Genomic DNA, 27,363 nt, shown 5'->3' on the forward strand with positions numbered 1-27,363 from the left:
TCAGAGCTCCCTGAAGAGAGATGGCTGCCTTGAAAACCACCCAACCCTTCTGCTCTGTAGATCTTTCCACAGAGAAAGTTTGGGGGTTGGCTTTGTATTCTGACATTCTCATTTACAGTGGCCTTTCTACTTCTACCTAGGAGAGCCAGGATTCCGAATTTGCCTTGACTGCAGCAGGAGGATGTCTGAGAGGAATACCAGAGGCCTTCTCTCAGCTGCTGCATTGTGCCCGCTGTGGCCATAGTCGCGTGAGTCCTCGAGAGGTTTCCAGAAGGGCATATCCATTGCCCACCTGCAATGAGCCAGGCACCGGGCCAGGCCTGGGCTTCACTCTGCTGAACAAAACCATCCCTGGCCTCAAGACGCTTACATCCAGTTTTAAAGATGAGTGGTGAACGATGGGTTTCTCTCACTCCGGAAGAATTTGACCAACTCCAGAAATACACAGAATGTAAGTAGATGGATTGACAGATGTGGAATATGGTTCCTTCTTGTCTACAAAGAGTAGAACAGAGCAGTATAGTCATTGCAAAGCCACAGAGAACAAGACCAGGCCTGACAGCCTCCCAGAATTAGTGTCTTTAACACAAAAATGCAATTACCTCTACGCTCTATAAATATTACATGCTCACCACAGAATTTGGAAAATGCATGGAAAAAAATAGAGCAGGTGGGGCTAGAGATTTAACTCAGCAGTTCTGCCACTGCCCCGCAAGTGCAAGTACCCGAGTTCAATCCCTGGTACCAAAAAAAAAAAAAAATAGAGCAGGTTAAAAATCCCGGGCAAACTCTGTGAGCATTTTGAAGCACTCCCCTCCCATGCACACTGCTTTGAATGGTTCAGTTCTAACTACATTTCCTCTGACTGTATTTCCTTTTCCTTAAGCTTGCATTTTCCACCTGACATAGTATCTGAAGTATTTTCTCAGGTCAGTTAAATCTCTCTATACCATAATTTTGGAGGGCTGCAGGTTGCACAGTTACCAGGTGGATTTGAACAGTGTGGCATTTGAATGCAAAGCCTTTTTCCAAAGAGACTGAACTCTGGTGTGTGTGTCTCTCTTGATCATTCTGGAAAGGCCTGAGCTTTTGTGTGGGGCTTTGGTTTCTGATTCCTTGTGCCCAGGGGCATTTCAATGCATGGAGTCACAGTAGCAAAGAGGTGTACACTTACACAAGGGGGATCAAAATATAGGGTGCAAATTTAAATGAAAAAAACCTATTACAGTGAAAAAGACAAATTGCCATTGATCTCCCTCAAAATTCTCTCCCTTGCTTCAAACACGTATGTCATCATCTGTCCCACTTTCTGAAGCAATTGCAGAAGTCCTCTTTCCTAAGTGTCTTTATAAGGTGTGATAAAAAATACAGTGAATGTGGCTGCTGAATGCCATCCAACAGAGAGGCAGATTCAAAAACATTACAGTGTGTCCACCTTCTTCACCAAATATGGCGTCATGCAACTTCCAGCCCTTCCCCCCAAGCCGAAATGGCCATGAAAGATAAAGATGTGAATTCACTGAGGCCGCCACAGCAGTGTCTCTAAAGACACTCATGAAAGAGGGTTTCCAGAAGTGCTTCAGAAAGTGGCAGAAATGATGAGAAAAGTGCGTTTGAAGCAAGCAGGACTATCTTGAGGGAGATTAATGGCATTGTATCTGTTACAGTAGGACATTTTTTAAAAATTTTAAGCCTTCAGGGGCTGGGGATTTAGCTCAGTGGTTCCGCCGCCTACCTCGCAGGCTCAAGGACCCAAGTTCCATCCCTGGTACCAAAAAAAAAAGAGAGAGAAGGAAAAAATTTAAGCCTTCACTGTATTTTTTCAGCACATAGCTGTGCCCCGCAAAGGCCACCCCCGTTCCTGACTGGTGATGGGAGTCTGCTGGGGCTGAGGCAGAAGCCTGTCTGAGCACTGGCCCCTGGGTGCCTGGAGTGACCGTCACTCACTGCAGCGTGACACTGCCTGACCGCCAGGCTCTGTGTCTTGCGGGGTCCCCTCATCCTAGTCACCTCTCCCGTCCGGTTACTGTGCTGGCTCTGTGGTAAATCACCAGGCCTCTAGTGCACGGCTCGCCTACCCAGAAACCTCCAACTGCCCTCTGACACCCCCTGCCCCTCCCCCAAGGGCAGCAGCTCTTGTTCGCAGCATTGGTCGGGGAGTTGAGGGACCGAACCCGAGTGTCAGCTCCACAATCTACACCTTTTGCTCTCTGTGGTGTGACACCCCTGGGCCTCTCATCCTCTTCTGTGCAGCAGGAGTGTTGGATTAGGCCTTGTCACCCTGTAGTCCCATCCAGGGCCGATGTCCTTTGCCTCCACACCTCCCAAGGCCAGCAAGAACCCCTAGCATCACCAGTCAGCCCCTTCCTGGTACTCTGGGCTGGTGCTCCCTGATCTAACCTTGATGGGCCTAGAAAAACCCTGCAGCATATTGACAGAGAGCAAGGAATCACTCTCCAGGGTAAATATGATTCAATTCAACCTGCTCTGAAGGTCACCAAAGTACCAGGCCCTGTCAGGGATGAAAAAGAAGCCCAAAGAAAAGGCCTACCCAAGAGGGAGCAGAGTCTTGCTATCAAGTAGGAAATGTATTGGCGATGCAAGCAGCAACAGCTCTGAGGCAGCAGGAAGCAGCTCTCATAGAGCTAAAAGGAGAAGAGAATTATAGGCCAGGCGAAACTGGTACTGCCTGCTGTACGTGCCTTCAACATAGCAGAAATGCAGCATCTCAAAGTAGAAGTCCAAACTCAGGGAGTTGGCAAGACTGGTGCTTCTGCAGGCTGTGAGGAAAGGACCCATCCCAGGCCTGGCTCCTCGGCTTGTACAAGGCCATACTCTCCTGACATTCTTCATAGGTGTTCTCCCTGCTTGCGTGTCTTGGGGTCCAAATTTCCGCTTTTGATAAGGACACGTCATATTGGATCAGATCTACCCTACTCTGTGTGACCTCATTTTACCTAATTAGTCTCCAACAGGTTTATCTATGGTCGCATCCGGAGGCCCTAGGAGTTGGGACTTTATCATATGAATGAGGGGGCCGCAAGTGGCCCCATAACAGGAGTGGAGTTAGCAGAGTGGACTTGAAGGTGGAAAGAGGTTTAAAATGTGGGTAGTAGATGGTAAAGGAGGCCATGGAGCCAAAATAGAGGGGCTCAGAGGGAAAGAGTGTGCAGACGGTGGAAGTTGGAGGTCTGGGCTGGATGGAAAGGATAAGAGAGGAGGAGGAGGAGGGGATGGAAGGAGGCATGGAGATAGCAGAACCCTTGACCCTGCATGGCCAGGTACGGACCTTGGACCAAGGTGCAGGATGCAGAACTGTGAATCTGGAAGCTGTGTGCAATGCGGCCTGGATCAGGGAGCTGCCAGGATGGGGAGTCAGACAGAGTCCATTAGATGAAGTCCAGCCTGAGCTGAAGAACAAGGCCAGGATGAGGACTGCAACGAGAAGAAATGCTAATCTGCAGGACAAGAGGAAGCCATCAAGGATGACTCTAGGACAGAATGCCTGGAAAGTAGTAGCAGTAGGACAAGCGGCTGGTGGATAGTTCGGGGACCCTGACTTTGAGATGGTGACAATTCCCCTTACATATTCAGGTGTGGCAGTCTCCAGGGAACTGCAAGAAATGAGGTGCACGGGCTGGGGATTTAGCTCAGTGGTTTCACCGCCACTGCGCAAGCACAAGGACCCGAGTTCGATCCCCGGTACCAAAAAAAAAAAGAAAAAAATGAGGTGCAGTTCCTGTGCCCAGGGGGCCCAAGGCCTCTTGGAGGAGAGGACAGGACTCACACAATGACATCACAGTATGCCAGGTGCTGAGAAGTGAGGAGTGGGGTGAGGAGGCCAGGCTCAGCCCAGCGGGGTCTTCCTGATGCAGCGTCTTTGTTATCAGACGCAGGCTGAGAGCCTCCAGCACAATGGGTGGGGTTGTGGGAAGAAGAATCAGAAAGCCACGTGGGAGGCCAGCTCCTCGATCCTGCTTTCTAAATGAGATATCTGGTGTGTAGAGGGCGTGGAGGGGAAGAGAGGGGTGAGGCTACAGCTCTGACTTGGGGATCCTGTGTGCAGACGACGGGGAAAGAAAACAAAAAACAAGTGCAAAGTCAGAGACCAGGAATATTAGGGGTTAAAAAGAAGAGGATGAAGAATGTGGTTTAGGGTGTGCCTTAAAGTGGAGTTCAGGGAAGGAAAAGGAGTCAGAATACAGAGATCCAGGCATGGGGCCACAGGCCCGTAATCCCAGCATCCTGGGAGGCCAAGCCAGGAGGGTCACAAGTCTGAGCTTAGCCTGGGCAACTTAGTGACTTCACAAGACTGTCTCAAAATTTAAAACTCTTTTTAAAAGGGCTGGGGGTGTAGCTCAGTGCAAAGTCCCAGGGTTCAATCTCCAGCATTGTAAGGGAAAAAAAAAGATGAAGAATCAGAGAGGCCACCTAAGAACAACCCAGGATAGAGGGAATGAAGAGAAAGGGAGTTCTCCCTGTGGGGGAGGAGGTGAGTGAGGGGTGAAAGAAACCAGGGTATCAGGAGGAAGAGATTCCTTCCTGGCTGGGACCTTCCTCCTGCCATCAGCGTCATCCTGTTGTCCTTCTCCGACCCTTCCTCACACCGCCCACACCCCAGGACCAGATGGTGTGCTCTGGTACTGTCATTCTAACAGGAGAGGAAAGAAAGATAGAATGCTTGGAAAATAATTAATCCTCAGAGGAAATCCTGAAGGAGTCACTTCCACCAGTTCTAAATGCATTCTGGTATTCAGTAGGATTGCATTGCCATAGCAACCACTCTTCCATATCCACATAAACAGGGGCTTTACAATAGCAAAATAATGAAGTATACAGCCCGAGAGTGGAGAACATTCCAGTGGACTTATTGGAAGGAGGGGCTCCATTTCTGAAGCATAATTCTGCACCTCCTCTGGTGTCATCTGTGGTGGAGAAACCATCTTACAACAGTTCTGGAGATATTTATTTTATACATATACTTGTGATTATGCATATACACATATCTGTAGTTGACAGGAAGTTTCATGTGAATTCACAGTGTAAAGCACTTGTCCAAAAAGCTAATGTGATATTAAGAAATTTTTATTATGAAATAAAAGCAAAGTAAATTTTTTCAAAAACAGAAAGTTGAAATTTAAAGCTGCCTATAATCCCATTTCCCAGTGATAACCATTAGCATGTTTGTGTATAGATGTAAGAATAAATATATTAAATATACAGGCACACATACATATGTACACATATATACATATATATATATAAAGAAGATGTACACTATGTTATTTTGCATGCTATTTTGTTTCCTTCACCATACCCATATGTTTCAGTTACCTGTTGCTACATTAAAACAACTTCCAAACTTGGGCGTTTAAACAACTGCCATTTTGTTTTTTACCATGATTCTGTGGATCAAGAATCTGAACAGGACATGAAGGGCATGACCAATCTCTCATCCATATGTTTGGGGCTTTAGGTAAGATACCTCAAAGGTTGGCAGGCTAGACCATCATCACGTGGCGGTACCTCGGTGTTCTTCTGTGGAACCTCCTTCCTCTCTCTCCAAGTGCTTTCCCATCTTCAGGACTTCTCCATTTGGTCTTTCTCTCTAGCAGGAAAGCCTGGACTTCCAACATGGCTCTCAGGGCTGCAAAGGGACAAGAGCAGAAGCAACACTGTCAGGTCTTTTAAACACCAGGCCCAGAGATGCTAGAACAAAACTCTTTTTACATTTCCTGAGTTAAAACAGTTCCCGGCCTGACATAAATTCAGTGATCTGGAGGAATGGACTCCCCATCTTGGGGAGTAGCTCACACGGGGAAGGAGAAAATGGATGGCCACCTTCTTTGCGGAACATCACTCCATATCGTTCAATGCTCTCCAGAACCATGATTTTTCATGGTTGCAAGGATTTCTTTTGAACACATTTAGACTATTTTGTTTAACCAAACTGGTGATTGCAACCCCAAGCTGCATTAACAGATTCACAGCGTCTAGTGAGACAAACAGAGGGATGTCCACATTCCATCCTACCCGAATCAGACCTCTCTAGAGCACTGAATTTATTTCTGGGAGCTGTAGCTTACAATGGATACATACAGACAAATGAGAACTTGTCTGAGAAGTGCTGCTGGCAAAGTGCAGGCCCGCACAGCCTGATTATGAAAAAATAAAGACACTGTGTGTATTTGCTGGGGGAGGGAAGGGAAAGGCTTGGTGAATGAAAATAGGTCAGTGCTATTGGGAAGCAGAGGTGGTAAATGAATGGCTTCAAGAGATAACTCTTGCCTCTGATCGAAGCAAGTCATAGGAAGACGTCAGTTAAGAGTATGGCATGCAATCATTGCTAGTCCTCAAACCTTCCTGAGGTGGGAAAAAAATAGCTTATTAGCAACTGAGTTTCCTTTCCCTAGAACTATTTGGGCTGAGCTGGCTGAGATACTACAGGGGAGATAAGAGCAGTGGCTGTCTGGTTGATGCTGTGACCTTCATTAGCCCTTCCAACACTTCCTTTCTGGGTTTGAACAGGTTTCATTTCTACCCCCAAGATGCAGCCCCTGCTGAACCCCCTCCTGACAATCCTTGATATTTGCTAGGGCCAAGGGTAGTGTTTTTTATTGTTTTGTTGTTGTTGTTGTTGTTAATTCTTCAAAAGTTTCATGATTCAACGACAGAAGTGATGAGTTTTTCAGAAAGGAAAGAAAACATAATGAAGCATCAATTTGACTTAATTCTTTTACCTTTTCCTACATAGCCTTGTGGTTTCTCAGATTGAGACCCATTTTTAAAGCTGGAAAAGAGCTTACCCATCATCAATTCCGGTCAGTGCCGCCTATTTTACAAATGAGAGCAGAGAAGCTCAAGGTCACATGGAAGGTCAGTGGTAAAATGGGAGTCAGAATCAAAGTCTCTTGATCAAAAGTACCCATTGGAGGGCCAGGAATTTAGCTCAGTGGTTCTACTGCCTGCCTCGAAAGGTCCCAAATTCGATCCCCGGTACAAAAAAAAAAAGTATCCATTGGAGCTCAACTTTCAAATATACCTTGGTAAATATGAATAGATTGATAGATCAATAACAGGATAATACAGCACAAACTTAAAGTACATTTAAAGAGAATGAATCAGTACATTGTGTCATTTGGAAATATATTTTAATAGAGAATAAAAATACAATATATTTCCAAATGATGCAATAGATATTGGGATACGGGAAGAAAATGTTCAGATGAGAAAGAGAATGAGGGAGGGGGCAGGAAGGAAAGAAGGGACAAGAAAAAAGAAAATAGAAGAAAAAATGGAAACAAAGCTTTTGTACATAAGGTGGGATGAAGGAAAAAAAAGAAGCAAAGTATAGCACGCACTGCTACAAATTCTCTGTGACAAGTGTTGTCATTATGTTTATCTAAAGTGTACCAATAACTGTTTTGCTAAAAAACATATTGTATTAGAAGCAGATCTAGGGCCGGGGATTTAGCTCAGTGGTTCCACAGCCTGCTTCGCAAGCACAAGGACCCGAGTTCAATCCCCAGTACCAAAAAAAAAAAGAAGAAGAAGCAGATCAAGATAAATTTTCCAAGTTCTTCATATGTTCTAGATGTTAGTCCTTTGTCTGAGGAACAGCTGACAAAAAATCTTTCCCACATTGTGAGTTGTCTCTTCGCACTATTGGTGATTTCTTTTGCCATGCAAAAAGCTTGTTAATAAAATGAGATCCCAGTTATTCTTTGTAATATTTCCTGTGCAATTGGGGTTTTGTTCATAGAGCCTTTGCCTACACCAATGTCTTCAAGAGTTCTACCTATTTCATCCTCCAGCACATTCTTGATCCATCTCAATTTTAGTTTAGTGCATAGTGAAAGATATGGGTCTAGTTTTAAACTTTGGCCTGTGGAAAGCCAGTTATTCCAGCACCATTTATTAAAGATGCTATCTTTCTTCCAGTGAAGGTGTTTGGCTCCTTTGTCAAAGATTAGGTGGCTGAGTGTGTTTAAAGTTGTTTCTGCATCTTCTAATTTGTCCCATTGATCCTCGGGTCTGTTTTTGTTTTGTTTTGTTTTGTTTTGTTTGCCAGTACCATGCTGTGTTTATCACAGTAGTACAATTTGTAGTACAATTTCAAGTCAGGGATTGTGATGCCTCCAGCCTTGCCTTTGTTTCCCATAATTCCTTCTGCTATTGTAGATCTCTTCTGATTCCAAATGAGTTTTAGGATTGTTTTCTCTAATTCTGATTGCATTAAATCTGTATAACAACTTTAGAAGTATGGCCATTTTCACTATATTTGTTATCCCTACGCAAGAACAAGGGATATCTTTCCTTTTTCTGATATCCTTCTTCAGACCACCCAAATTAAAGACCCAGTTCAAAAATGGGCATCTGAAATGAATAGATACTTCTCAGATGAAGAAATAGAAATGGCGAATAAATATATGAAAAAATGTTCAATATCACTGATCATTTAAGAAATGCAAATTAAAACAATGCTGAGATTCCATCTCACTCCAGAAAGAATGGCTGTTATCAAGAAAACGATGAATAAAAAATGCTGGCGGGGATGTGGGGAAAATGGAACCCTTCTCCACTGCTGGTGGAAGAGTAGACTGATAACAACCACTGTGGAAATCAGTGTGGAGATTCCTCAAAAAGATAAAACTAGAGGTTCCATTTGACCCAGCTGTTCCCCTTCTTGGTATCTTCCCAAAAGAATTAAAAGCATCACACCACAGTGATATATGCTCACCCATGTCTATAGCAGGCACAGTTTGTGATAGCTAAATCTTGGAAACAGCCCAAATGCCCATCAACCAATGAATGGATAAAGATGTGGGGTTTTTTTTATACAATGGAGTACTACTCTGCCATAAAGAAAGACAAGCTTGAGACATTTCTAACTAAATGGATGGACCTTGAGACCATACTCTTAAATGAAATAAATCAGACACATGTGTTCAAATATCGCACAGTTTATCTGGTGTGAGAAACCAAAAGTGTAAATGAGGACAAAACTGTACAATAGATATTGGGAAAAGGGAAGAAAATGTTCAAATGAGATGGATAATAAGGAGGAAGCGAGAGGAAAGGAAAGAAGGGACAAGGGAAAAAGAATAGAAGGAAAAAAACGCAAGCAAAGCTTTTGTACAGAAAGAGGGGAAAGGGGGTTGAAGGGAGGAGTGGGAAAAAAGAAAAAAAGACACAGTTTCTGACTCTAAGATGTAAGAAATTTAAAATTGAAACCTGTCAGTATTAACAAGAGTCATAGGAAATAATTAGGACTGATTTATAGAAGAGTTTAAGGCTGTTACGTAAGCATCAGTGAAATCTTACTGTTTATATTGCCAGCAGAGTGAGAGCTAAGCAAATACATATGCGGTCCTGGGCCCATAAAGGGTCGTATCTCTTTCCTCCTCTCTTGGAAGGGAGAACTGTGGCTATTTCTCACCCACCTCTCCTTCAACACAATGGTCCTCTTTTCCCTTAGTGATGGCTAGTATAGGGAGAAATGTCTACGGGCCAATGGTTCTCAAATGCATCTTCTGGAGAGGTTTACTTTTTTTTAAGTCCAAATTCTAAATCAGTATGTCCAGAATGTGCCGAGTTTCAGCACGTTGAATAAAAAGTCATATTCTACCACGTGCCCTTGGGCTTCTGGTTTGAATACTGTCATTTGTAAAGGAGGTAGAAATTGAACTTGACGATAGTTAAGATCTCTTCCAGCTGTAAGAATTCTTCACAATATAAGCCAGCAGTAGGTGACTGCCGTCCTAGATGATGCAAGTGCCACTGATCCGGGGGCCACGCTCTCAGCGGGAAGACTGTACAGGCTGTCTAATCCTCCACTCTTACTTGAAATGTGACCGAGAAGGCCAAATTATTTGGAGAAAAAGTGGGAAATTTTGCTCGCAATGCAAATTTTACTTACACAAATAAGCCATACTAATAGTTCAGTTCATTTGTGATGCATCAGAAAAGTTTCGTATTCCTCAGGAGGATTTTCTTACATCCAAAATTCCCTTTGCTTTCTATGTAAAATCTTCTCCATTTATTTTTTTATGAAATATTTGTACCAGAGCCATGAGTTCCACAGGCTCCCCCTCACACACATATTTAGCTTGATCTGCCTCAGTGATCATTTGCGGTGCCCTGACCACAGTCCATGGACTTATTTATTCATTTATTTATTTATCTTTGGGTTTTTGAGACAGGGTCTTGCTATGCAATCCAGACTGGCCTTGGGCTCACTATGTAGTTCAGCCTGGCCTTGAACTCGTAGCAATCTTCCTGCCTCAGCCTCCCGAGCACTGGGATACAGACACACACCACTATGCCTGGCTTGGACCATTTATTTAATCACAATCTGTAGGCATGGGACCCAGACCTCAGTATCTTTTAAAACTTCCCAGATAATTCCAACAGGCAACCAAGTTTAAGAACCCCTGGTGTACCTTTTCCTCATATGTCCCTGGGCATACAGGACACATGGGACAAGTGTGATAACAGGGCCCTTTTCTAGCCCTCATTGACTGAGTGAATATTGAGCATCTGTTTTATGCCAGACAATGGATTGTGTGCTGAGGATTAACAGTGAGGTGGGAAGGAGTGTAGCTGGGAGAAGGTATGTGTAGAAGTGAGCCACGGCTTATGGAACTGAGCTTCTCACATATGCTTCCATATCCTGTTCTGGGCCCAATTCCTCCTGGATGGAGAAGCAGACCTTTCATTGCAGTGCTCCTGGCCCTGGCATCTCTGTCATGACATCATTTCCTCTTCCAGTACCTGCAGAAGATGCTGCTCTGGTTTTTCTGTAACTCACTAGGTTCTTGACTCTTTAGAGTAATTAGAAAATTTATTTGTACATCGTAGGTTTCATTTGAAGAAGAAAACTTTAGGTTTTAATTTTTTTTCCTCATGTGCCAGCTTTTCATCCATCTTCTTTCTGTCTCTTCACACCCCCAACTACCCATGGTGGAAAGTCACTTATGGACTTACCAGTCTTTGGAATATGTTCCCCTAGCCTCAGCATCTTTGCAGGTGAGCCTCAACAGTCAGTCCTGGATCTACAGGATCATTGCTTGGGGTTTGTTCACCAAAAGTGAGGGCCCTGCTCAATGTGATGAGCATCATCTAGAATCTGCGATTTCCCCAGACCCCATGCAGTTCACATGCATGTTACAATTCAAGAAGTTCCTAGAGAACAATGAGGAAGGAAGAGGTATGCACCTTAGAGGGTCGCTCTCATTGTGGGTTTTCGGATTTCCTTTTTTAAATGGAACCTGTGTCCTCTGAGCCTGGTGGTGATGTTGTTTATGTACAAACTTTGACAAAGGAATTCCCTCCTGCACTGCCACTGTTGGGCCAACAGATGGCACCTGTAGTGAGCTCAAAGAATGCTCCCAAGGAGTCTTTTATCGTTGTCTTGAGGGGAAGCAGAATGGAGCAGTGCTCATCAAAATGGATTAGTCATACACCATACCCACTCACTCCTCATGGAAAGATGAACCCAACCCAGAAATCCTCTGAGAAGAAAACTACCATAAAGATTCAGAGGACATTCAAGGGGAAAGTCATGTGTCACAAATTTGAGAATCGGGCTGTTTTCCTTTTTTGAAATGGTGTCAATGCTATGACCTATAAAACCCCATAAAATTAAAGTAACTATGTTATGAGGAAAACCCCAAATACTCCTGAATTAGTCAGAAGTCTCATGGATTGTTTGTGTGTGTGTGTGTGTGTGTGTGTGTGTGTGTGTTAATCTGAGGCTATTAATCAGATATCTTAAATGTTTTCTCTTTTTTCTTTTAAAACCGTGTTAAATGTGAATATATGATAAAAAGTATTTCTGGTAGGATGAACTGTGAAATATCAAAAAATGTGATGATAATCTCAAAAGTATACATTTTATTGAAACCAGTCCCTTGGTTCTCAGTCAAAATGCTGACTTTACTCTTGAAGAAGCCAGCATACCCATGTTTTCAAATTTGCATTTTTTATAATCTGGACACTTTGGCGGAGTTGAAAAACTCCCATTAAAATAGATTCTAAAATGTAGGATTGTTTTCTAAATAATCTCGCTACTTGTAGAATAATAAGAATATGCATATGATGTTCATCGAGCTCCGGCCTAATTCTAAACTCTCTTCCCTTCTATTTTCAGAACGTCTTTTAGAAAACAGAGACCTAGTTATATTATTCTATCATTCAAAAAACTCTGTAACAATTTCAAATCAATGATGTTAACTTGGCATTGAAGACCCTTGCAAGTCTGGCCCGAGTTCATCCCAGGTTCCTATTTTTTCTAGATGTTCTGTGGCACTGATTGCTGCATCTCTGTTCACTCTGTCCCTTCTGAGAACGCCCTCCCACTTCACGTCAGTATCTCAAAATCATTCACATCCTTTATGCCCTGCTTCCAATGCCGTCTCCACAGTCAGTCCCGGTCCTACCTCAACCCTATGGTCCTTTTAATTTTACTTCTCACTTAGGGTTTCATAGAGCTTCATTTCATTGCTATGCATTACTTACATTTTCCTTTGTGTTAATAAATATTTGGTAAGAATAGACTAGAACTCAGCTAGAGCTCTGGGTCTTGGGCAAGTCACTTAATTTTTCTGAATTTCACCTTCTGAAATTCATTAATTCAGAATTCATAAATTCGAAATTCATTTTAAAAAGTAATTACCAAATTCGTTTGGTTTGATGGAGGAGAACTTATGCAAATGCACAGATAAACATCTTCGGTAAAAGGTAACTTGAACTACAATTATTCAGGTCATTTTCCCCACTGGTTTATTAACAATACCCTGCAGCATCTAACCCTCTGTAGGGCTTTCTGAATTGAATGGAAGCGATCCAAATTGTTGGCATCTGCTGCCTGGATCTTACTGAGCTATTAGTTTTTCAACATCTGTTTTAAATTTCAGAAAGAAATTTTCATTTTTAGGCAACAGCAGCATTTTCTTGTGGCTTTTCAGAGTCTCAATCCCACAATGATTATAACGTGTACTTGGTAGAATCCAAGTCAGCAAAACCATGGAGAAACAACTAGCCCATGAGTATGTGTACTTTACCTAGGCCTATAAGACCATTCTGTACAAAGGACCTGAAAAACAAGGAACACTGTGTGAGCTTTTAAAGACTTTACCCTGTGCTTGGATGTTTAAGTAGCAGCAATAATGGAGCTTGAGAAGCTCTTAATTATTCACAATACTTGGAGACAGGGGAAGCACAGGGCACAGAATCCTTGGTTTTCTTTGATGTCAGAGTGCTGGTAACTGCACAGAATGCACTCATGATGTGCTCTTCGTGATAACTATTAATGCCCTTCTTTCAATTTTCCCTTAAAAAATCCAAAAAGATACAACCACTGTTGTCTCTAGTAGTTTCTGAATTATTTGCTATGGAAAGCAGAATTTTGTAAACCATCACGCTTTTGTAGTCCTCTGAGTCTCTCTTTGTCCCTTTCCAATATAAATGTAATATATAGGACAAACAAGGGGGTAGGATGGCTCAACTTCCAGAGAAAAATGTCGTGGCCATCAGAATATAATAAAACTGCTCTAAGAAAATTAATGCAGCCATACTAATTATGAAACATAATTGAGGTTATGTTTTTGTATCAGGATGGATAATTCAATCTCCCCCATCAAGATAGGTAATAAAAATAAAGAAAAAAGGGGGAGGGGCACAGAGCTGTCAGGTTCCCAGAATTAGAAGAAACTACAGTTCTGCACCTGGCTTGGGTGCACAATAATTTTCAGCACCAAGGACAGCGGCCCGTGGGACTTCATGTCAGCCCATCCTAAATAATTAACAATTTTTAAAAATCTTTTAAAATTTCCACTCAGATGATTATACACTCATCTATATATTGTTTTTCTGGACCTTAGTTATATGTCAGATCTTGATTTGATATACAAGGACACACCAGCCAGTTACAGTTCTTAAGGACAAGAGATGAGCAAGATAGGCAAATTAATAATTGTAATACCACATGACAAGTGCTGCTAGAGAGTTTTGTACAAGTTACATGTGGGCCAGAGGAGAAAATGATTAACTGACTAATGCAAAGCAAGATCTTACAAAAGAATTGACCTGTGAACTGTATCTTGAAAATTGAATGCAGTTTACAAGACAGAAGAAATGCCATGGAAGAGTCTACAGTATACTCAGATATTTCCGTAAATGTGATTTGGTGTGGCTGAAAAGTAGGGTGAATGGGGGGAAAGGATTAGGATAGCTCAGATCCTGAAAGTTGGCCAACGGGGTTAGGCTCTACCTTGGGAAAATGGAAATCTATAGAACAGGGAGAGGATTTGATCAGATTTGTCTTTTAGAAAGATAGCTCAGATAGCAGGAGAGAGAACAGACTGAACAAAAGAAGAAGAAGAAATGGGAGGGAAGAAGGGAAGAGAATGATAGATGACATTTCTCCATATGGTCCTGGGAATGAATAAGGGGCTGCTCTATATAACCGTGGTTGAATGGAGAGAATTTATTCAGCCTAGCCTTGTACTAGCTGCTCACCAGTACTTCTCATATGAATTGTGTCTCTGCAGATTCCTCCAAGAAGATAAAAGATGTCTTGGCTGAATTTAATGAGGGTGGGAGCCTCAAGCAATATGATCCACATAAGGTAAGCATATTTTCATTTCAAGCCTTAGAAAACCTTATGTTCTAGTCTTTTCCTTTCACAATTTGTTGCCTTCTTGGAGGCTTAGCTTGCCTTGAAGAATTTGCTCCTCAATATATTTTCTCCTGAGTTGCAAGCGAGCCGTCAGTGCTGTCTAGCTTTACGTGTTTCCCAATTCCATTACCCCTCCCACTCTTCTAAAAAACTCCATCATACCTTCTCAGCTAAAGTCTGTTATTCCTCCTCTCCTCATTTTCAGCTAACCATTCCACTAGCTCCCTCACCCATGTGCAAACCCACCAGTACCTTTTCTCCCATAATTAGGGGTGAGCTCTCTGTGTCCTGATCTAAGTCCAGCTGCCCCTCTTAAACATTCAGTCCCACCCTCTTCTGGCCTATTAACAGGCATAGTTTCAGCAACACATGTGCCCCCACCCCTGTCTCTTTCTCTCCATCTCTGATTCCATGTGTTTCTCATCCACATTCCCATATATATTAGATTTTTCCTACTCACATCTGTACAGCATTATTTCTCCTATATTAAAAAACATTCTCCTAACTCTACTTCTCTCTCAAGCTACCAACTCATTCCTCTCCTGCTCTTTATAGCACGACTATGAAAAGATTTTTATATACTGATTGGCTCCATGTTCTCTTCTTCTTAGTCTCTTTCCATCAGTATGCAACTCCCTTGCCTCCACTAAAACCACTAGTCGGGATAGCCAAGGACGTCGCTGAGGCTAAATCCAACAGCAGTTTTGCTCAGTGGTATTGGATACATTTGGTCAAATCCTCCTCCAATTTCTTCGTTTGGTTTCAGAGTACCACATTCTCCTGGTTTTCTTTTTACCCTTTTTCATATTTCCACTTAGAATCAAATAGAAATCTCAAACTTAGCATGAGCTGGGCCGGGAATTTAGCTCAGTGGCACCACACCTGCCTTGCAACTGCAAGGTCCTGAGTTCAAGCCCTGTTACCAAAAAAAGAAAACTTACCATGAGCTAAACTGATGTCCTGAACCTTCCTCTGTAAAATAGCACTCTTCTCCATTACAACCACTGACAACTACACTCTTGAAGTTATCCAATCCAAAACCATGGAGTCATCGTTAACTTTTGTCTTGCTTTCACATCCCGCATGTAGTTCATCAAAAAACTGTTGCTTGTCCCTTCAGAATACATCCATAATATAGCCGTATCTCACCGCCTGCCCTGCTACCAGCCTAACCTGAGTTATCACCACACGTTGCTCAGATTACTGCAGGAGTCTCTTACCAGTGCTCCCTGCTTCTTTCTTTGCCCTTTGAAGTCTATTCTTCACACACAAACTGAGTGATCTGTCAAAACTTATGTCACAGCTACTATGTCACAGTCTACCATGGCTCCTCCAACCCCTACTCAAAGTGAAGGACAAGGTCATTATAGTCTGCACTTCCCCCGAGAAGCTAAACTCACTTTTGCTGTTCTCCCTGTCCGCCTTCCTTTCCAGCCCTATTAGCCTCCTTGAGGCTGTGGTGTCACATTGCTGTAGCATCAGCTCCTCACTCTGGCTGTTGCCTCTTCCTGGAATGCTCCTCCCCCTGACAACCACATTATTCATTTCCTCCCCTCCTTCAAGTCTGGGTTCACATCACCTCCTCAGTGACTGTCATCATCTTCATCTAAACTTTCAAGCCCTCTTTCCTGATGCTTCCCATCCTACTGCTCTGTTTTCTTTTCCTTTTTAATACTTCTCACCATCTGTCTCACTGTATAATTTAATTAATTAATTGTCTGTCTCTCCCACTAGAATATTTTTGTTCACTGCTGTCTCCAGTACCCAGGAGAATATCTGGCTCATAGCAGGCATTTGATAAATATTTGTTGAATGAATAAGTGAATGCAAGACTTCTTCCCATTTTCAAATTCAATCCATCTATCATTTCTTGGGCACGCAGGCACTGTGCTATGTATAGTAGAAGCACAAAGATCAAGAAGCGGTTTCCGCCTTTTGGAACTTACCTAGTGACAGGATCAAGTTCAAGTCATGACCCTAGCATCCTGGGGTCTTAGATTAGACTTACCCATCGTCACTCCTCTTCAGTCCCCTTTCCCAGAATGTTTTAAATTCACCTACCTTTTTCCTGCCCCTGGGTCCTTTTCTGAGAACCAACTTCAGAAAAGTGACAGATCAACAAGGCTGACTCAGGGAGAGCCTGGCCACTTATTCGCGTTGTCATCTGTTCAACAAACCTAAGCCATTGCCTTCTCTGCTGGACACTGGGAATTAATCAACAGGACCCTTGCTCTCAGGGTACACCTGAGAGGACCTTTGGATAAAATCCTGCAGTCACAGGGAGAATGGAACAGGAAGGAAGTTGCCAGAACAGGGGCGAGATCGTGAATGCACTGTTTCAAAGAACGTTCCTGAGGAGAAGCCACGCAGAGAAGATAGCAGAGCAGCAAAGAACTCACTGCCCCACACCGCCCACCCCAGCTCCAAAAGCATGGGAACAAAGGCTGGCGGGGGCCGCTGATTGGCCTGTCTGCCGGGGACTGACACGTGGGAAGGGAACAGTTTGCTCAAGGCCGCCATGAGTGTGCAGGGTGCGGGAGCTTTCGGAGCAGGGAGCTGCTTGTCAGTTAGGTGCACGTGGCCGCCCTCGCACCTGTCACCCCTGGGCCCACTCTTTGTCTGCCCACCGCTGCCGAGTCCCAGGGGAGCTCCGTCACTCAGATTTCGTTCTCTCGTGCAGCGTGCTTGACTTCCCATGGATGTAATGTCGTGCCACGGGGTTGGGGAAACCGAGAGGGCTTAATTGCTTGAGCTTGATGGCTTCCTGCTGCTAAAATGTCTCAAGAGAAAGGAGTTGGCTGTGGGAAGGGCCAGCTTTCTGGGGAAGCTAGTAAGAGAATGGCAGTTTGCAGAGGAGTGCCCAGAGGAGCATGCCACTGCTGTCAGCACCAAGAGATCCTGTGGGAAAGAGGGCGCCTGCCAACAGCCACAGTGGAAAAGATCCGCCTCTTGAAAGAAGCAGTACCTTGGGGCACTGTGAGTCTGCACCTAGACACTCCTGAGCACAAGTTACAGCTCTGGCGTGTGCTTTGTGACCTTAACCAAGCTGTTTATGTTGGCAAAGTTCCTTTTACCCCAAAAGGGACAGTCACAGTCTCCTCTTGCTCTGTAATCTGGAGAAGTGAAGGGCCCGATGAATGGTAAGTGCTCCAGCTCAGTCTTCCTTTCTGGGCCTGCGTAGCATTAACATGCTCTCTTCGAACAAGTGGCCATGGCAGCAGTTGCCGGGCCGGCTCCTGCATGACATTTGCAGCCTCTGGTGAACAACAGAGTTCCCTTGGCCTGAAAAATGATGATGCCCATGATATTACTACAGATCTCAGAGAATTACCAGTATGCCTTGAAGTGGCTGTCATCGGGTTTGGGCATAACACTGGCCACTCCCTACCCAGCTGCCCATTTCATATTTATTAAACAGCTACTTTGCTCTTGCCCTGTGCTCATAAAAGGCTTTCCTGAGTGGCACACGATCATGTTGTTGCTGAATTTGTGGTGCATGGAGGGAGTGGCACAGAGCACTACTTCGGTTCTGAGACCTGGGACAGAGACAGTAGCTGACTAGGAGTCAGAAGCGCCAGCTTCCAGTTCTACTCTGCCACCAGCTAGCTGGGGCACATCCCCAAATCTTCTGAGTCTGGGTGCTGAAAGGAGACCCAGGCCCCTCTGGGGCTCTTCCGGCTTGAACGTTCTCTTTTTGGGTTTATTCTATGCCTTGGTATTCTCCAAGATAGATACCTAACAAGTGGGCATGAACTCCATCATTGTTACTCTTTATATTTTCATGGCAGCATGCCTGCTCTTGTCCTATGGCACTGGCTTCCGCTGAGCACGGATTATACGTATCCCAGTACCTTACTTATATATGTAACACTGAGGGTCTTGGAGGTATGGACCCACACCTGATTCTTTGATGTCTTCTCTTTGGTGCCCAGCACGGTCTTTGCACTTACAAGACTCTCAATACAGATATAGGTAGATGTAGATGTATACTGAAACGACCCCACAGTAGAAGCTGATGACAGCCAGGGGCAAAGGACCAAGCCATTCCTGAAGTATAGGAACCCAATTAGTAACCCACCCATCATCCATTCAGATACCCATGAAAAAAACACTGATGGGTGATTTAGGGGGTATAAGAGTGAAATAAGGTACTCTCGGTACCTTCCAGAAGCTCTCGATCTAGGAGAGGAACTAAGATATGTTACAAGTAACTACATTAACACAGAGCAGCACATATGAGGGCCACAGCAGGAGGTAAGGTGCAGAATAGAGAGACTAGGGTACAGGACATTCTTCCCGAGTGAGGGGTCTGCATTGGGCCTTCAAGCATAGCTAGGATTTTAAGAAGGAAAGAAAGAATGTGGTTGAGAGGGATAGGGCCATGGACATCTGGCCAAGAAAAAACAGGTATGCCAGAATGGACAGGGTGCATAGCTGCACATGGAGAGCTCAGACTGCTCTGAGAACTTGGAGTAGCTACAAATCTAGTTTACAGTGGAATTAGGAGGGAGGTTCCGAATCCCAATGCTCTCGAGAGTGTGCAGGGTAATCCATTAGACTGCAGGGACACAATATATCAGACCCTCTGCTTATATTCATTTTTACCTCACCTAAATGTCTTTTTAAAATATATTTTATAATGTAGAGTAGAGGACAGTGGTGGCAAACCTTTTAGAGCTTTCAATGATAACAAACAGGTGTGTCCCATAGGTTTGCCACCGCTGGTATAGGAGCATAGTAGTACATCAGCTGATCTCAGCTCTCCCATGGGCAGTTAAAAGCCATGAAAGCTTTTGAGTATGGAAGCAGTCTTATCCGCATTAGCTTTGGAAAATCAATCTAGCCAAGATGGGTAAGAGAGATGGGAGGACCACACACGGGACTTGGGGCAAGGAAGCCCTGAAGAGGTATTGCCATGGATAAGATGCATGAAACTGAAGTCAGAAACTTTGGTGACAGCAGCAGGAGTAGTGGACATCAAAAGGCCTGGCTGAGACAGATGGTACAGAGCAACAGTGGACAGAAGGAAAGGACAACAACTAGTCTCGGGCCGTGGAGAGTTCAAAGCTGAGTCTGGGATGTTGGGAGAATCTGTCACTGGCATTAGCTGGAACAGCAGTCAGGAAGGGGAGGTAGTTTAGGGAGGAAGCTGAGAGAAGTTCAGAACTTGAGATCCTCAAGCCCAGCCCTCACAATTTGTTAAAGTAGAACCTGAGAGTCAAGCAACATAGTAGACCAGAGGCCAGTCGTGGGTCTCCTGAGTCTCACATTGATCTTGTTCAGTGATTTTTGGCTTTGTTTTTTTCACAGCATTATTTTAGACTTTGTTTCAACTTTCTTTCTTTTTGTTATATCGTTTGGTACAGTCTGTTTCCCAGAAAAATTTTATTCCAGTAGATTCCAATTTGATGGTTACCCAAAGAGATTAACAGTAAACGTTGGAACTCAAAGCTACAGGTTAAAACAGTATTTGTCAATTAAATTTTTGCCAAAGGACCATGCAAAAGAACTTTTTGAAATAATAAATAACAATGTTATTTTCAAATATTCAGTCAAATCAAAGTAGAGAATGAAGCAAAACAAAACCAAGCAACTCCATGGAAAACAATTTCAAGAAGAAGAGAGGATGACATGCTGCTGAAAAGCCAAAGATGAGAAAGTCTAAAAAGAGGCAATTGAATTTACAAGCTTCCAAAGAGCGAGCTCAGCGCTAAAAGGCTGGATGCTAAACTGGATGAAATGAAGGAGGTTAACGTGGTCTGCTTGGAGAAATTTGAAGGGGAAGGAAGGAGGATGAGCTAGTAGCTCTGTGGGAGTAGACAGCAATGCCTTTGGAATAGTAGACGTGGAACAAGCTTGCAGGTGGAAGACAAACAAGCAAGTGATGTCAGATGCCATTGGAGACAGAGGGAGGAAGTGAGGGTCACGGTGAGAGATTACACCCGGAAGGGAGGAGGGAAAGATTTTGCTGTTGTTTACTGAGAACGATGGGAAAAGGGTATTCTGAAATGACAAAGCTGTGGAGACAGAGAGGGACAGAAGAGTGTGAAACAGAGACATACAGACTTAGGGGCGAAAGGCCAAGCCGAGATGGACAGCTGTCACAGTCAAGGTGAACCCACCATCCTCTCAGCAGTCCCCTGATCAGAGAAGAGCCTCTGCCTAATTGAATGAGGCCTCTTCCACTCTGCAGAGATCTACAGAACACCCCTGCCAAGGGCCAAACAGAAATTGCTCTGTAAGTCCCTAATGGGGTAGGAGGGTCACTTAATTTTAGGTCCGAGACTTGGAACCCAGTCTCCATTGTACACATGCAAATCAACTCCTGGTTCTAGGAAGACTTACAGATCTCCCAGGACAAACAGAGGATTAAATGCTATCCACACTTTGATGGAATCGCCAAGTTAGCTCCCAAAAGAGGAATTTATCCTCATGGCTGGTATTATTCACAAAAGCCAGCACAGCGGATCTTGGAGTGGCACTTCCTCAAATGATTTCCAGGAGCATCTGCTGGTTTGATGAAGATCCGATGCCATGAAAGCACAAGCCAGCAATGACTCACTGCAAACGGTTTGGGTTGTTTTTGTTGTTGAGTGTTTGCTGAGTACAGCAGCTCTTGCTGGCCTGGTTGCTCCCAGCCTGAGACCAGAAGCCAGGAGGTACTGGGAGAGACACAGCAGGAAGAGGGTCTAGTTCTTGGCATCTCTCTTGGTTCTACCTTCTGTCCTTGGCTTTCTGCTCTTCTCCTGGTGCCTAACACCTTCTCAAGGACGTGTTTGGAGAAGCAGCTGAGCCAGAAGCACGCGGTCCTCTGTCATTTTAGGGGGATCAAGTTATGAAAGTAATGAAGAATGGAGCCTGCATTTTTCCTTCCAGAGCTCACCTGTTTTCTGAGACCCAGATGCTCAGCTTTGCATTCCTTATGGCACAAGAGGAAAATCGAGATATCAAGGAAGAGCCATTTCTTTCTGCCATGTTCTCACCTGCATCCTTCTTCATCCTCACTGGGATTCCAGGGCACTGACCTCATCCCTGCTCCTCAGAGCCAGGTTGCTCACAGGAGCCTGGACCAAGGCAAAGCCCTCCACCCCCAGAGCACACCCTCCATCACCCCCTTTTGATCCGTGTTTAGACCACATCCAATGTCACCAAGGCCCACTGCAGTCCTCTGCCCCCTCCCAAGCAATCGCTAATGGCAATCTCTGGTGTTTCTCTTCATTACATCTGACCCCTGCTCCCTGCGCCTGTCTTTCTCTACCACCCCTGCCCCTTTCATTCCTGCCCCATCACTTCTCCACTTCCTTTGCTTCCCTCTCCACTTATCTCACCTGCCATCTCCCTGCCTCCTTTTCTTCTCCCCTTTCTCTCTGTGCCTTTACTTCCCTCCACTGACTTTTCTCTTCCCGCCCCTCCCAGCCAATCAGCTACGATGTCTTCAAGCTGTTCATGAGGTCATACCTGGAAGTGGATCTTCCCCAGCCACTGAGCACACACCTCTTCCTGGCCTTCAGCCAGAAGCCCAGGCAGGAGACCCCCGACCACCCCAAGGAGGGGGCCAGCAGCAGTGACCCTAACGGCCCAGGTACATGGACCAGCTTTGCCCACGATGGGAGGGTGTTGAGCAGCTCCAACCTTTGCTGAGGCCACAGGCTGCATTCCTGGAGGAACCCGCCGAGCATAGTAAATGCTCTATGGGGTAGGAATGGGGACCAAGGGACTGAGACTCTTGTCAAATCCCTCAGCAAGAGAAATAGAGAGGGTTAATACCTGCCATTTTGGGTCAGAGAGTGGAATGAGGGCCTGAAGGGACACAAACTAACCTGTGGCTGAGGAGGGAGCACATTCATTATGTGTACAGGCCTTGACTAACAGGGGGCTAGCAGAGGAACCAGAAGGCATGGTCACTGTCTTTCTGGGGTTTGGGCTGTGAGAGGGAGACACAGTCAACCCCAGTCAATGAGCGTGAGCCCAGCTGGCAGTAACTCAGTCACCAACATAACCTGCATGAACCAGATCGCACGGGAAGGACCCCTACCTGTCCTCTAAGAAGCTAGAGGGCACAGGCTGATCTTTAAATGTCTTGTTGTTGTCGTTGTTCCCCAGATTCTAACCTACAGAATGCAGACAATGCTGCAAAAGCAGATGAAGCCTGTGCCCCTGATACTGGTGAGTCTGTGAGTGTAGGAGCAAGGGAAGGGGTGGGGGCTCATTCTTGGGAAGAAGTAAGGTACTCAGCTAGCAGTTTTATCTCCATATAATTCTGTGCCCCTGAGCAGGTATTACCTTTCTGTGGGCTGCAGAACCTGCGTCTGTGGGCCCCTGACATTCAAACCTCCTGAGACCCCCCAGGATAAGGTAATGGTTCTGCTTCCCTTGCCCTGGAACAGAGCAGGTCAGGACTGCAGCAGCTTACCAGCTGTTTACCTCCGACAACTCTGCCTGCCCCAAGCAGAGAAAGGCTTCGCAGGAGGAGAAGTGTGTGCGTGCGTGTGCATGTGTGTGTGTGTGTGCACATGTATGAATATGTGCAAACGGCTGGTTCTAGGGCTGAGGTATAAATTTCCTGTTCACTCTTCAGCCTAAGTTGGATCAGGAGATAGAGCATATTGGTGGAGAATGTGGACTTCAGAAACAGTCTGCTTGGATGGGGTTGCCCGCTCCAACACTGCCTAGCTCGGTAACTGTGGGCATCTTTGAACAGCGTCTCGGTCTCAGTGTCTCGTCTGTAAAATGAGATGATGATACCAGAATGCTGGGTTGTCCCACAGGGACAAAGAATGAAACTGTGGATGGAGGAGGTAGGGTATAGGCAAATTTATTTATTTAAATTTAGGCAAGAAAGTAAAGGATATAAAGGCAAGGAAGTAAGTCTCTCACTAGCTGGGAGAGGGTTCTGAGTAGGACACCCAAGAAGGCTCTGTGTCTAGGAATTTTTAAGGGGCCTGGAAAGGAGCTCAAGCCATTGTGTAAGCAATGTCATCTCTACGCTATAGGAGACTACATACTTTTCAGGTTCCAATCTATGTAACATTCACACACTGTCAATGCAGGGTCCATGTACCTCTGAACCAACGGCCTGTTCAGTCGTGCACTGTGGAGGTTCCAGATAGCTGAAGCACACCTGCCAGGTGTTTTCATAAGATCTCTCTGGAGGGTCGTGACTCAGCAGCCTCCATTTTGGACTTTCCAGCTCCATTTTGGACTTGCTGTCCTTACTGCCTAGTAGAACCCTAACTCCCATCTCACTAATTTCTAACAGGTGTTTTAATGACGTTTAAGTGACTTCAGTGTCCAAATGCTAGGGCAGGGCAGTGCCTGGCACATCGTAAATATTCAATAACATCAGCAATTATTATTCAGGCCCCCTCCAAAGTACACTCTGTTCTTAAACTGTCATTGTGTCCCAAACTCTCCCTCAGTCCACACCCTCGGTGACCCCATAGGACCCCTAGCCTCCTGTTCTCATGGGAGATCTCTCATGGACTCCATCTCCCAGCTTACTCCTGAAGTTTAGGTACAAAGACTCAGAGTTGAACCTTGTTTATCACATATTACTGCTTTGTTGAAAATATTTATAAATACATAAAGGTGAACTCCAGCGCTTAGGATGTGCCCAGGAGATAAAGAAAGGCCGGGGATTTAGCTCAGTGGTGCTGAGCCTGCCTTGCAAGCACAAGGTCCTGAGTTCAATCCCCGGTACCAAAGAAAAGAAGACAGTTTTATTACTTTCTCAAATATGTACAAGAAAAGAGAGATAAGAGAGGGCCGGGGATTTAGCTCAGTGGTTTCGCTGCCCGCTGCGCAAGTGCAAGGACCCAAGTTCAATCCCGGTACCAAAAAAAAAAGAGAGAGATAAGAGAAACTATAGCTGAAGGAGAAAAGGGACTAATTGTAACAGAGGATGGGGTGATAGTTTCTTCAAATGAACTCTAGATGTATGTAGTTCTTTTCCGGTACCGGGGATCGAGCTCAGGATCTTGTGCTTGCAAGGCAGGTGCAGCGCCACTGAGCCAAATCCTTGGCATAGATGTAGTTCTAATCTTTATTCCAGTCCCAGCCAAAAAAGAAACTAGAAGAATCATAGAGTTTCAGTGCTCACCTGAAGTCCCAGTGATTTTTTTTTTTTTAAACAAATTACTATGGATGAAGAGCAGAGTATGGTTGGAAAGTAGACCGGCCCCAGAGTCATGCATTCAGCAAATTCCAGTCCACTGTGCAAATTCAGGGGACAGAGGGGAAGAGCACTGGTGCCTCCTGAGCCCTTGGGAACAACGGCAGCCTTGCTGAGCAGCCCAGCTCTGCAGAACTGTGGGCTCGTTCCACTGCCCTTCTTTGCTCAGTCCTTGGTGAGATGGCGAAGCCATAAGTCTTACATCTTTTTTTTTTTTTTTTGAGACAGGGTCTCACTGTGTAGTTCAGGCTGACCTTGAGCTATGTAGCTGAGGCTGGCCTCGAACTTGCAGTGATCCTCCTGCCTCAGCTTCCCAAGTGCTGGGATCACAGACACGTGCCACCACACATGGCCTTAAGTCTTACATCTTATGTGGAATAGAGGAGGGATATTCTGTCACAAATCTTTCTCATGGTAGGAAGGAAAGATGAAAACTGGAAGCTTTGAGATCCTAAAGTCCCAACAAGAAAAATCAATGGCAAAAATCATCTTACCTCAAATTCTTTACCCAGACTTTCTCAGTCCAAGCATCTGGAAATTCAAGGAGAACTTGGGAGAAGGTATATTTCCTTCCTTGTATTTCCAGTTGTCTGGGCAGAGTCTGTTTTAGGGGCTAAAGATTCTGAGGTATCAAGGAAGACTTTACTAAGGCTTAGTCATTGTGTGATATTTGAGAAAGGGTGATCAGTGGCAGTAACAGAAATCTGCTGATTTGTTTAACATTGTGTTTGTTTGCAATAACTTTATTATTCACAACATAAAAGAGGAACTTCTCGAGATCTCATCCTGGAGAAATGATTCATGATGCAATATTTTCCTTGTTCATAGAAAAAAATCAGTCCCTCGTAATCCAATCACAAAAGAATAATTATCTGATTCTAGGCCCAAAGAGTTGTATAATATTTTTTCACCTTTATGTGAGTCTTGAGATTTAAAGGAGAAAATTCTTTTCCTGCTAGGACTCCTTCAATGGATGTCTTAATTAGATGCTTCTGTTCACCGGAAATAAGGGTTAGGACCAGCCAGATGCCACACAGAGGCCTCCATCAACAAAGAAGAGCCAAGCCCAGGAATCACCTGAGATCAGGCCATCTGCTGAGAATCCCACCCTTTCCCTGTAGCCTCAGCAGAAGCCAGAAGAGGAAGCAAGATTATGATTTGATGTGATCTGTCTGCACCCATCCGATCTATGCTGAGATCTAGAATGATCCACTTCAAGTACTACTGCATTCCCAGCGGTAGTGAGCACCTGCTTATATCCAAAGGCAGTAGAGACGGACTTCTAGAGTCCAGGCATTGGCTCTGAGCCCGCAGCCATTTGTCTTTGTCCCAGTGTCTGCTCAGGAAGGCCCCGGACTAAATGGGCTGAACAGGAAGAACTTCAGTGTCCAGAATTTTATTTGGTTTCTTAAGCTGTTAAGATGTTTCAGCAACTATAATATTGGAGTCTCAAGGAAAGCCCTGTTTTTCTTTCCCAATTATAAAAATCATATACTCACGTAGCAGAAAATTTGGAGAGTATGTGAAAAAGGAAATGACACAGTCAGTCCTTGTAAGGGATCGAAAGGAGGAAGGGATGAATAGGCAAAGCACAGAGTAATTTTAGGACAATGAAACTGCAGTAACGGATACAGCCCTTATACATCTGCCTAAATCCCTAGAATATACAGTGTCAAGAGTGAAGCCTAATTCGAACTCTGGACTTTGGGTGAAAATGATGTAACGATGCAGGCGCATCAGCTAGAACAAATGTGGCAGACTGGTGGGGGACGTGACACGGGGCAAGGCAGGGAGCGTGTGGAACATCTCTGTACCGTCGTTTAGTTTCGTTGTGAATCTAAAACTGTCTTTTTAAAAAGAGAGAAAAGAAATAACAAAGATACCCACAATCCCACTAGTGCAGCGTCATATCGTATGTGTGTGCGATCTCCTTGTAAGTTTTCTTCCCATAAATGTTTTTACAGAATTGGGGTCACACTGTATATCTAACTCTGAATCCAGCTTTGTTTTGCACTTCTTTTTCATTTAACATGATATTCAGAATCATTCCCGTCAAGACGTGGGGTTGCACATCAGTTTTAATGCACGTCCCCTCTTTTAACAGATGAGAAAACTGAAGTTGAGTGTGGTGCAAGGAAAAAGCCTAGTTGTGCAAGATCTCGCACCATTTAGCACAACCCCAGTGCTCGAATCCCAGTCTGCACCCCTAGCCAGGTGCTTTCCACTGTGCCACCCTGCCCAGCTGGAAGGCAACAAGTAAAGCAAAGGCTAAGGGACAGGGTGAAACAGGCACAGCCACCCCGGAATCCTCACATCGCGGGGTTCCTGAGTTGGCATAGAGGAGAACATCCGGGACCTAGAAGACGGCACCAGCAGCGTCCTCCAATGGCTGTAGTTAGGGTACCTCATGTAAGGGAGCATGAGGACACCAGTGAGCGGTGTCAGTGTGACTCGATGCTTCTGTACTCCAGGCTCTCCGAGCAGGGTGAATAGTAGCCCTCAGTGAAAACTA

The 27,363-nt window shown here is 44.7% G+C and overlaps 1 protein-coding gene across 7 annotated transcripts in view; it reads left to right on the forward strand.

Moving 5' to 3' along the window:
- Positions 1 to 27,363, forward strand: part of Dgkg (diacylglycerol kinase gamma) — a 187,498-nt gene that overhangs the window by 38,147 nt on the left and 121,988 nt on the right. For all 7 annotated transcript variants that reach the window (XR_204739.4, XR_015441042.1, XM_013072229.3 and 4 more), the window contains exons 2-5: positions 141 to 451; positions 14,553 to 14,629; positions 22,097 to 22,262; positions 22,784 to 22,846. Coding sequence is in view for 5 of the 7 variants with exons in the window: in XM_013072229.3 (XP_012927683.1) it covers positions 385 to 451; positions 14,553 to 14,629; positions 22,097 to 22,262; positions 22,784 to 22,846 (373 nt within the window). In the remaining 2 variants the exon portion in view is untranslated. The remainder of the gene's footprint in view (positions 1 to 140; positions 452 to 14,552; positions 14,630 to 22,096; positions 22,263 to 22,783; positions 22,847 to 27,363) is intronic.

This window comes from Heterocephalus glaber, unplaced genomic scaffold, assembly GCF_053883595.1.
Source record: "Heterocephalus glaber isolate CG9 unplaced genomic scaffold, H.glaber_assembly_v1.0 deba00001504, whole genome shotgun sequence".
NCBI lineage: Eukaryota > Metazoa > Chordata > Mammalia > Rodentia > Bathyergidae > Heterocephalus > Heterocephalus glaber.